This window comes from Lipotes vexillifer, unplaced genomic scaffold (genome assembly GCF_000442215.2).
Source record: "Lipotes vexillifer unplaced genomic scaffold, Lipotes_vexillifer_v1.1 scaffold82, whole genome shotgun sequence".
In the NCBI taxonomy this organism is placed as follows: Eukaryota; Metazoa; Chordata; class Mammalia; order Artiodactyla; family Lipotidae; genus Lipotes; species Lipotes vexillifer.
Window position 1 is genome coordinate 2,143,958 of NW_006783121.1, and position 12,726 is coordinate 2,156,683.

General features: G+C 34.7%; 1 protein-coding gene across 1 annotated transcript in view; it reads right to left on the minus strand.

Moving 5' to 3' along the window:
* DIAPH2 (diaphanous related formin 2) overlaps window positions 1-12,726 on the minus strand; it is an 886,998-nt gene that overhangs the window by 644,614 nt on the left and 229,658 nt on the right. Inside the window, exons 6-9 of the mRNA XM_007455866.1 lie at window positions 10,719-10,793; window positions 10,571-10,640; window positions 5,981-6,117; window positions 3,235-3,343 (exon numbers count right to left, since the gene is read on the minus strand). Coding sequence (XP_007455928.1) covers window positions 3,235-3,343; window positions 5,981-6,117; window positions 10,571-10,640; window positions 10,719-10,793 — 391 coding nt within the window. The remainder of the gene's footprint in view (window positions 1-3,234; window positions 3,344-5,980; window positions 6,118-10,570; window positions 10,641-10,718; window positions 10,794-12,726) is intronic.

Consider the following 12,726-nt stretch of genomic DNA (forward strand, 5'->3'; position numbering starts at 1 on the left):
AAGAGAAAATGCTCATTTTACTAAGAGGAGGTACTCTGAAGACAGATACTCTAGGGTCTAAAGTGAGCTTTACTTCCTATTTACTATGTGACCCTAGAAAAGTTATCTAACCTCTATGAGCCTCGGCTTACTCATCTATAAAATGGGGATACTACTACTATCTCTCTCAGAGAATTGCTGTGAGGTTTAAAATGAGGTAACATATTATTTAGAACATTGGCACATGGCTTATAAATGCTATTTTTAATTTTGAATTTTTATGACGCTTCTAAAACATCCAGTTAGCTTTTTGGACAGGTAGGATTGAATACCAATCTGAGCCAGACTTAAAACCTGGGGAATCACTAGAACATAGTTGGACGTTAAAGCTAGAGAAGCAATTGAGAGCATTCACATATGTGTGTATCAATACATATAGATGTATATGTATATGAGCTTATATACGTGTGTATATGTGTGTCCATATGTATGTATAAACAAAAATGATGACAGAATGGGACCAAGAAAAGAACATAAAGAATAAAATAGCCAAGAAGTAAGAAGAAACACATGAAGAAGATAGAGAAAGAACAGTTAGAGGTAGTCAGCGAGCAAGGAGAGGATGGTGCCTAGAAAGCCAAAGGCAGGAAAATTTTCAAGGAGGGAGTGACCAATAGAGCCAAGCAATCAGGATTGGAAAGAAGCCACTGGACTTTGAAATTCAAAGATCACTGTCAACCTTTTGAAGAACTGTGAAAAAGTTGAGCTGTGAAAGGTAATTTAGGAAACAGAGAAAACAAGTATGGATGATTCTTTTAGAGACTTAGACTATAAAATGAAAAAGAAAGATGAGAAGCTACTTTGAAGGATAAGTAGGATCAAAAGAAGGCACTGTAGTATGGGGGAGACTTGAGAAGGCTACTCAGCTGAAGGAAAGTCAATGAACAGAGAACATATGAAGATATATGATTTATTGTCTATTTCTTGAACTACTGAAGATAATAAAACTCCTATCACAGGTACAAAATATATGAGCTAGAAAACTTCTGTGAGAACTTAATAACCTCTTTTGGAATCCAAAAAGCAGGGGTGTGGGGGGGAGGTATGTAGTTATTATTTAAAAATATAATTAGCCCTGTATTTTAACAGAATTACTTCCTGAGACTGTAATAACATTTTGAGAAGTCTCAGGATACTACAGAAATAGAAAAGTAATTCTGTTAAAATACAGCACTCATTTCATTCTTTAAACAACGGATTTTAAACTTTTGTTTTTCATTCTGTATTCTGAATATATTTTTGAACTTTTAGATATTTTTTTTCATCCACGTGAAATAATCCAAATAAACAAACTCACTTCACAATTCTTCTGAGAGTACCAGGCTCTGTATATAACAAATCACTAACTTTCGTACCTCATTAAAATAGGAAATTTCAAATTGTGATTTGCATATGTTTGCATCTATAATCAGTATTCAACAATTTCTTGAATACCTAGCAAGACGTCTATGATCCTTCCATGTTCCTTGTTAAAAACTTGCCACTTTTATCATTCCATTCAGTCCAGCTTCGTGAAAGCTAGCAAATGTCATTCCCACCTCATTGTGTGGGCTGAGCTATTCTATGACAGGGGTGTCATTTAAAGGTCAGACAATAGAGTATACAGATGTTGGCATCACATAGACCTGGCTTCAAATCATAGCTCTACCTCTCAACAGCTGTGTGATTTTGAGTGAGTGAGTGATCTGAGTGAGGAATGAAAACTCTGAATATAGATAAAACACTTAATTCCTCCTAAGCAAACTCTGCAAGACAAGTACAAACTCCTACATACAACTAAAAGTCAATGAGATTTAGTTAGGTAAGCCCAAGCACAGGAATAAGAACAAAGATTTCAAGAAGTCATCTTAAGAAAGACAGTTTCCAAACCTTTCAGTAGAGATGTTAAATTTTATTGAAATAAATTGTGTAATAAGAAGTATATTTAAAAAAGGAAAGCACTGAAAGGAAATCCCCTAAGCATTAAAAAATGTAATACACTGGCCATAAAAGACACATCATAAAAGTCTATCCGAAATGCTCATCATAGCTGGAGTAGAAGTAACAACAAATTTCTTCAAGTATTTGGAAAGGGATTATAGTTTCGTAACACTACAGTATTTTCTTTGGACAAGCCAAATTATCTATCTGCTGTAGTTTGAAACTCTGGTGAAAACAGGTAACTACACTTAACAATAAAATTAAAAAGGGGAAAAGAAACTTCTTGTTTTTATATCAGATAAGAAATTTTAATATTTAAACACTCACTACTAAATAATTTCATAAAATAAACATGGACCCATGTTCTCTTTGTTGAATGACACTACAAGGGTTTAAAAAATATTTCAGAAAGTGTTTCCCATGGTACATTAAATGCTAAACACTGTCTAAAAGAAAGAGATGGGCACCACAGACTAACAAACCTGGCATCGAATTTGACTGTCCCACTTACAAGCTGCGGCACCTTAGACAAGTTATTTAATCTCAGCCTATTTGTCTCATAAGCACAATGGAGATAATAATAGTACCTACATAGCGGAATTGTGAGAATTAAACTAGATAGTATATGTAAATTCAAATGTTTAGTCCAGGATCTCACACGATAAGTGCGGTCAATAAATAAGAGTTCTCATCACTAAAGAACAATGTTATCTTTCATAAAATGGCTCATGTCCTGAAACCATCTAAGAAAAGATAGCAAATTTTGTCATTTTCTAAAGAAGACATATAGGCTGGGTCTACACAGGGCTATGAGACAGACCATGACCTAAGAGTTGCAATTCAATCCTCCCTATTCTGGGCAGTGAAACTTCTGAATGCTGTGTGAATGGCACAAAAAAAAGAGATGTGTTTAGTTTTCTTAAATTTCTACAACGAGCCCACACAGACTTCATTAACCCTCAGGATAATGGCACTGGCTGAACTGTTTGCCCTCTTGCCCTAATTAATGCTAAGGCTTTAATTTCCATGGCTTATTACAATAATTACTAAATTTCTATCCAAATATTTATGATCATCATATTTATAATAATTCAAAGTACTTTTCCTAATTTTAAACAAATAGTCATTTTCAGAGACAAAACCTCAGCTTCTATGAATGACCAAGCAACAGGAAGAATTTCATTTTTTTGTTCCCTTCTATTTAAATGCTAGCTAAAATGGAGTTGGTGTCATACAAAACCAGTACTCTAAATATAACCCCGGAAACTAACTCACCTGTAATTGCAAAGCTTCATGGTTTTCTAATCCTTCCACAATTGGTGAAAATCGTTCTCTGTTATTTCGTTCTGCTGCTGTAGTTATAGCTCCTAAAAGTTTATCTAGACTATAGAAAAAAAAAATAGAAATGAGAAATACATCGTACACATACTATATGAATATGGGTTATCCCTTATACAGTCTTCCCTGTTTTCTTTCTGGTGCTTGATGTTTTCACATAGACCACTACAATTTAATAATTGTGTTCTTGTCCACATATTTCTACAAGGCAAATGTTGATAGAGTTAAATAACTTTAGGGCACCAAAATGAAAAGTTGATTTGAAAGTCTTGAGGAAAATAATTTTTCTGGGTGACATTTTTAAAAAATATACTTAATTGATAAACATTAAAATTTTAAGTTTCAGGTTTTGATATTTCATGTGTTAACATAGATATTAATGTCACTTAAACGTGATATGGCATTTACAATTATTCAAAGTTTATTCAAGTGTAAACAGACTGTAATTTTATAATAAAGTGCTGAAAAGCATAAATATTTTTTAAAGAACTTAAAAAAAGAACCCAGGATTCTTTGAAAATGGAACAAGGAAAAAAACCTAAAAGAGAAAGCCCAGTAAATTAGAGAAGCATCTATAATTACTGAGCACAAGAAACTTATTCACCTGAACAAAAATATTGGAAACTATCTCTGTACAGTGTCTGAATCAAATTAACCTCTGTGTAGTATACTACTATTATCAAACTATATCTGAAATTATAATTAACTCATAAAATATACCAGGGTAGGGTGCATTATATGAATTAAGTACTGAAAACCTAAGTCTAGAAAAATATTTCTTACTTGTGTATAAACTGATTTTTCTATAAAACCTAAGGAAGGAAGCCTATCTGCATAAGTTATCTCATGCTCAGTTTATTCTCACTGAGATAAGACTTAATGTTGTGTGATAATATTTTTGTTCAGTGTTTGTCTTTTGGTTTCGAAGGATGAACCAGCACTAAGCAACATCTCATTTTATTCCAAGAGGTATGAGAAAGTCAACATATTAGAAGAATCCTAAATCTTTGCCTGCCCCATTCTAATTCAAACTGAAATGATTACTGCCACACAGAGTGTTCAGAAGAAATATTTTAGTTCATGTCCGTAGCAGGTATTACATTCTTTATCTCAATGGTTTCTTACCAACTGGTTATCAAATCTGTAATTTTGCTTCTAACTCAATATTATTTCCATAAGAAGAAATGATCTAATGCATAGTCAGCAACAACTTGCTGAAATTGGCACTTATGTGCACTCTGAGTAGTTACCAAACAGCCTTTTGTTCTTTCCAACCAATTAATTTCATTCCATTAATATTGCTTCATCTTTTCACTTACCATAGGCAGAAAGGATGCTCAACATCACTAATCATTAGAGAAATGCAAGTCAAAACTACAATGAGGTATCACCTCACACCAGTCAGAATGGCCATCATCAAGAAATCTACAAACAATAAATGCTGGAGAGGGTGTGGAGAAAAGGGAACCCTCATGCACTGCTGGTGGGAATGTAAATTGATACAGCCACTATGGAGAACAGTATGGGGATTCCCTAAAAAACTAAAAATAGAACTACCATATGAACCAGCAATCCCACTACTGGGCATATACCCTGAGAAAACCATAATTCAAAAAGAGTCATGTACCACAATGTTCATTGCAGCTCTATTTACAATAGCCAGGACATGGAAGCAACCTAAGTGTCCATTGACAGATGAATGGATAAAGAAGATGTGGCACATATATACAATGGGATATTACTCAGCCATAAAAAGAAACGAAAATGAGTTATTTGTACTGAGGTGGATGGACCTAGAGTCTGTCATACAGAGTGAAGTAAGTCAGAAAGAGAAGAACAAATACTGTATGCTAACACATACATATGGAATCTAAAAAAAAAAAAAAAAAATTGGTTCTGAAGAACCTAGGGGCAGGACAGGAATAAAGATGCAGACATAGAGAATGAACTTGAGGACACGGGGAGGGGAAGGGTAAGCTGGAACGAAGTGAGAGAGTGTCATGACTAATATATACTACCAAATGTAAAATAGATAGCTAGTGGGAAGCAGCCACAGAGCACAGGGAGATCAGCTGGGTGCTTTGTGACCACCTGGAGGGGTGGGATAAGGAGGGTGGGAGGGAGACACAAGAGGGAGGAGATATGGGGATATATGTATATGTATGGCTGATTCACTTCGTTATACAGCAGAAACTAACAGAACATTGTAAAGCAATTATACTCCAATAAAGATGTTAAAAAAATAAAATAAAATTATAGTACAAAATAAAGCATCTAGTTAATTCAGGTAAGGAAGTCAAATTTTGTGATGTGCATGTGTGAGGGTGTATGTTGTGTAGGGTATATATATGTATGTGCCTGTGTTTGTGTTTAGCCAAAATTACTCCCTAACTGACCTTTTCCCACTTTTCTAATAATTGCTTTACCTTCAACTAGACAAAATTCTATTCATTCACTTTGAATATCCAACTCTCCATTAGGATTCTATCTTTTTAAACCTATTTTTCAAAGAATCAAAAAAAGCTAATATCCAAATAGATAAGGTAAAAATACCAATATTTTTTCCTAAAATTTAATACTATTTTCATGCAAGTTATCAAAAGAAACAGCACAAAAGTAGGACTTGTTAATTTCTCAAGTGTCATTTTCTATACAGTTAATATAATAATAGAGCAATACGTACATGTTCTCTTCTCCAACAATACAAATAGCAGAAAGTATTTTTACTATTTCAGTCATCATGTTGGGTTGTTTGGGGTCAACTGCTCTTGCCAACAGTAAAAGGCTTCTTTCATCCCCTAGAATCCTTTGCAATCCAAACTGAAAAAAATTTTTAAAAATGAACTTTCATTCAAAATGTTTTTGGAACACATCTTTAATTTTAAAAAGCAACTAAACAATGATTTTCTAAAAACCAATACCTCCAAAGTGAGGTTCTATTTAATTAGATGAATGTTCTTCAAATGCAGTTGTTTATTTTATTTTATTTTTTTTTTGCGATTCGCGGGCCTCTCACTGTTGTGGCCTCTCCCGTTGCGGAGCACAGGCTCCGGACGCGCAGGCTCAGCGGCCATGGCTCACGGGCCCAGCCACTCCGCAGCATGTGGGATCTTCCCGGACCGGGGCACGAACCCGTGTCCCCTGTATCGGCAGGCGGACTCTCAACCACTGCACCACCAGGGAAGCCCAGTTGTTTGTTTTTTATTTGAAATGACTGCATCTTGGAGTTTTGGTCCTTTGGTCAGATATGATCTCCATTAGCCTGCCTAAAACTTCCATAAAAATTTGGAAGAAATATGGGAACCACCAATATTTTCTCAACAAAGAAGAATATGTAAAGCACATACTGATATGATTTTCTAAAGCAGTTCTACTTATGTCACTGGGTCTCCCTGGAAATGTCTGGAACTCAGGGTTAAATTCTCCAATATGTTTGTATGGAAAACTAAGTTGAACAAAAAGGGTAAAACATTGAAAAGCTCTTTTGTATACTACATGCCAGTTAAAGAAGCAGTAGACCTCTGTATGGATTTTCCTATACCTTCTCTCTCTTAGCCTCCCTCATTCAAGCAGTTGTGCTGCATTACAAAAGTTATGAACAGAAAGAAATGGAGCCTGGGTTTTACTAAGTGTCACAGTCAACTAGGCAGAGAAGCCAGACACCATTTTCATTTATTTTCTAGGCTTGAATATATGCATGCAAATGTGCATCATAAGAATGACTAGGTAAAAAAATGTTGAAGAAAGCCCAAAACTCAGGTTTTCACTACATGAAGAAGGTAATATTTTCTTTGATCTTTGTCCCACAAAGTATTTCTCAGATTTCTTATGAAATATGTTTGCTTCTTTTTACAGTTTACCAGTGAAATCCAACAACATTTCAGTGGAGCAAAATTGCCATTTCAAGCTATCCTTTAGTTAAACACCACACATTTGAATATTTTCATGGTTCCTAATTTATCTTCTAAAAGAATTCAGGACTAAAAAAAACATAGCTAAAGCTCTTAAATATGACTTTACTCAAGGTCATAACAAATAAGGAAATTTACGGAGACAAGACAAAAAAAGGAAATGGAAGAGACGATATTAAAAAGAAGCAAAGAAAAACAGAAGGACTATGTAAGTATAAAGGTAGCCGGTAAATAATAAGTACTAAGGAAAATAAGTGATGTGGAAAACTGAGAGAGATGGTTACCATGCTTAAAATAACTTTAAAAATCAGTTAGACTGAGAGTGAAATCATTTAATTTTTCAAATTTCCATTTTATTATTAAAAGTAGTTTCTAATGTGTAGGGACATACACAAAATAAAAATGAAGATATGAGAAATGATGGAAAACCATCAATCTAAACATCAGAGCAATATTACAGCAATGGAAGTTAAGGGACAATGGGTTGCTTTTTATGATCCTATTATTACATGCATTGTATAAGCAAAAAGAGTTTTTGAAGTAGGTAATCAAAACTCCTCAGGGCCAGCAAATTTCATGTATGAGTTATTTCAGACGAAAGTTTCATTCTTTGATTATGACAATTCACTCCAACACGAAATGGATATTTTACTGTATATTTTTTTTATTTTGAATGTGTACTTTATGCCCATTGTTTCACACGCCTATAATTTAAAAGACCTACCATTTACTCATGTTCCTAGGACCTATGCGCAAGACATTAACATGCTCTAACTAAAGGCTAATCTTAGTATAGAATAATCTAAGTTAAACTATCATGTTTTACACTGTTATTGGGAATGTAAATTGGTACAACCACTATGGAGCACAGTATGGAGGTTCCTTAAAAAACTAAAAATAGGGGCTTCCCTGGTGGCACGGTGGTTGAAAGTCCGCCTGCCAATTCAGGGGACGTGGGTTCGTGCCCTGGTCCGGGAAGATCCCACATGCCACAGAGCGGCTGGGCCCGTGAGTCATGGCCAGTGAGCCTGCGCGTCCGGAGCCTGTGCTCCACAATGGGAGAAGCCACAACAGTGAGAGGCCCGCATACCGCAAAAAAAAAAAAAAACTAAAAAAAAAAACTAAAAATAGAACTATCACATTCCCCAGCAATCCCACCCTAGGCATATATCCGGAGAAAACCATAACCCAAAAGGATACATGCACCCCAATGTTCATTGCAGCACTATTTACAATAGCCAAGACATAGAAGCAACCTAAATGTCCATTGACAGAGGAACGGATAAAGAAGATGTGGTACATACATAAAATGGAATATTACTCAGCCATTAAAAAAATGAAATAATGCCATGTGCAGCAACACGGGTGGACCTAGAGGTTGTCATACTGAGTGAAGTACGTCAGACAAAGACAAATACCATATATCACTCATATGTGGAATCTAACTGAAAGAAAAGAAACAAATGAACTTATTTATGAAACAGAAACAGACTTACAGGTATGGAAAACAAACTTATGGTTACCAAAGGGGAAACGTGGGAGGGGAGGGATAAATCAGAAGCTTGGGATGAACACACACAGAAGACTACTTTACATATAAGATAGATAACCAACAAGGACCTACTGCATAGCATAGGGAATGCTACACTGAATTCTTTTAGAAGATAAATTAGGAACCATGAAAATATTCAAATGTGTGGTGTTTAACTAAAGGTTAGCTTGAAATGGCAATTTTGTTCCAATGAAATGTTGTCAGATTTCACTGTTAATACAGAGTAGTACTAACCCATATGAGAAAAGAATCTGAAAAAGAATAGATACATGTATACGTATAACTGAATCACTTAGCTGTAAAACTAACACAACACTGTAAATCAACTATACTCTAATAAAAAAAAAAAGTCATGTTCTTCAAAACTGCCAAACTCTTAGGTAATAAATAATTACGTATGAACATATCAACTTCTGTCTCGTGGGAAAAGGCTCTACAGGAAATGTCACTTTCTCTAGTAACTATACTGATTACAGTTATATCCTGGAAAGCTGTAAGAGTTGACTACTCAAGTCAGTAAGAATTTAGATCAGAGTCCTAATTTTACAGGTGAGGGGACTGATTGGCAGAGAGGTCAAATGATTTTCTAAAGGCCACACAACTTAGTGGCAAATCATGGACTATATTTCCTGATTTCTAGTACTGTGTTGTCTTTCCTTTATTTCTTTGTTTCCCTCAATTGAAAAAAGAGATCCATCTTGAGCTGTGGAGAAGCAATGTTCATTAACTGCTTTCTTGTTAGGTATCAGATTCTGCATAACTTTGTCACCAAAGACTAAGAGCTCAGAAGTTCAGAAATTCTGTACTAGTACTGATGGAAATCTTTCTGGAAGACACTTCCAAGAACAGCACAATTAGTATATTCTATACAGGAGACTCATGTCAATTGGCAAGCATCCATCTGTTCCACATGCCAAAAACTTCTTTGCTGATACATGTGTGTATAATATACACATAATTATATATAATCCCACACACTTAAGAAAGACTGCAGATTACTTAAGTAGATAATCTTACTGCATTGGCTATTAATAGCTATATTTTACTTCTGGCAAGTTTTGGGTTATTGTTATAATTAGTCATTTTTAATTAATATTTTGAGATTATTAAAACACCATCTAAAGGGAATTATTCAATTAGTGAATTAGTCAGTGGTATTTTACCTATAGGAATATAGCACAAATCATGTATAAGAGAGTAACAAAACAAGTTTATAGAAAAAATGACTTTAACTTCATAACCTGAGCAAAGACTACTTTTAGAAGAAAAACCCTTGTCTGGCATTCCTAGAGTCCCTCATAATGCAACTGGTATCACACAGGTACAAAAAAAACCCTGGTATGTGCCAGAAATGTCTTTTATGTATGTTAACTCACTGACATTAATTGAACAAAGAAAGAAAGAAAAATCTTAACCTTATAACATTCTTAGCAAAAAAAAAAAAAAAAAAAAAAAAAAAAAAAAAATCAAATCATAGCTTTGAATTGTCCTTTACATTAGAATAAAAACTCTCTGTAAGGAAATGTTATTCAACCTATCCCATTTAAATTTTCCTACCACCATGGAAAAACAAGAGTATTATCTGATTTGGGAACAAGACTTGTATGTTTGCATGATTGCAAAAACCTGCCAATAAATATTGTGTGAAGCAAAGTATATTTTAAATGATATTTAAATGAAACTCATGATGATTTGCATTATAAAGACCCTTTTGAAAACTGAGTAAGCATCCACTATTTTGCCTGTTTCATAGTGTCTGTTGGGCAAGTTCTCACCTTTTGCAACAGAGGCAGAAATAAATACTACTTGCCTTATTGTTCATAAATGCTTTGAGGCACTGAATAAGTTTATACTGATTCTTCTTGTCAATATTTTCTTGCCTGAATAAAAGGAAGAAACATATTATGCTGTGCTTAAAAATGTCCCCCGTGGTGATTTTTTTTCATGTTTATTCTTACTGTTTCTTGTCCAGAAGCTTTTCCAGCACATCCAACAAGAGTCCAAGACCTTCATGGCCAAAGTTGTTAACCCAGCTATTAAATAAACAAGAAAAAAAAGTATAAATAAGTTTATATAATTAAAACATTAAATATCCCAAATTAAATTTTGATTTTCAGATCTGTTAATCCTGTCTTTATATTGCTTGTCCTTCTTTTTTCCACTCCCATTGCTTTGAGTATTGACTCTATGGGGATGACTCAGAGATCTTTACCTCAATCCCAGACTTCTCTTCACATTTTAGATTGCCCATTCTACAGCACTGCCTTGGTTGTTTCACCAGCGTCGGATACTTAAACCTGAATTTATAAAGCCAAATTTCTCTTCTCCTATGTCTCTGTTCTCCTAAATCAACTCCTCTTCCATATTCTGATAATACTACTACTATCCCTTGCATCCTTCAGACTTGAAACACTGGCATAATTTCTTGATCCACCACCTCTTTCACCTTTGCGTTTATTCTGTTCATTCATTTAACAAATATTTATTGAGTTCCCACTAAGTACCAGGCATGTTCTAGGTGACAGAGATATAACTGGCAACAAACTAAGCCCCTACCCTCATGTAGCTTACCATCTACTAAAAGGGAGACAGAGGATAAATAAATAACTATATAATAAAATGTCAATGCTTTGGTACTATGAAGAGAAATAAACCTTGGCAAATGGAATAAGGAGAGCCAGGATGTTATTTTTTAATGTGTAGTCAGAGAAAGATTATTTGATAAGGTGATATTTGAGCAGAGCCTTGAAGGAAATAAGGACTTTCCTAATAGAGGGAATAAAAGCAAATAGGGCGCTGAGGTGGTAGCTAGTGTGCTCAGAATGTTCCAGGATCTGTGAGGAGACCTGTGTGGTCACAGCTGAACAAGCAGGCTTGGAAGCAAGAATGGTAGGAGATGAAGTCCCATGTGTGACAAAAGACTTGAAGACTGATCACAGAGAACTTGATTTGATTTATTGTCATGACCCTACTCTACTACTACTCTACTTCTAGAATGACTCCCTTTCATTGTCTACCATTCTAATTTAGCCCTAGTTACCTTTCCTTTAATATGGCAGAAGCCTCCCAACTAGGGTCTCTGCAGCATCATTCTTTTCTTTTCTTCATTTTATAAAATGCCAGATTACCACAGTCTTCTGTCCAAAAATTTTCTCTGGACTATTTAACACATTTCAAGTCCTGATTCTGATCAAGCCTCAACCTACCTTTCTAGCCTCAGGCCTTAGACCACATGTTCCAATAAAAATCAGACATATTCTCTTTCCTGGAGTCTTCCCTGCATTTCCCTGCTTGACCTCATTTTTCATTCTTTCTTCCCAGAAGGTAACTCCAACTCCATCTCTCCCAACCCATCAAGGCTCAACTTGACTGTCAATTCCTCCATTAATGTTTTTTTCCTGTAAGTCCTCCATCTAAATGCATTATTTTCTCTTTGAATGCCCGTGTTTGTGCATCTCTTACTACTTGACATTATGATTCGTACCAGAAGTGTCTTTACCCACCTTTCTGGATTATAAATTCTCTGAAGACTGTTATATGATCTCACTCATCTTTCTGTCTCCCATAATGCTTAGCAGAATGGATTACATATAGTCAACACTAAATATTTTCTAATTAAAATTTAATTAAATTTACTGACTTGTGTGGTTAAGAGAATCAGCAGAATCATATTGCCCAAGAACTTTACAAACGTAAATTAACATACAGCAGGATGCCTGTGAAGCAATAATTAAAATCTCTACATATTTAAACCATGACTATAGATCAATTCCACAGGTTTTAAATCACATTTCATATCTACCTAAGGTAAAGCTTATCAACAAAGAAGAGACCTAAATTTCTAAGAGACTATCAGTAAGAAATAACAGATCACTGAAGAAAATACATTTTAAAAATAGCTCAAATATTTGGAACCAATCACATCCACAATATATATGGAAACTCATTTTTTTTTTTTTTTTTCTT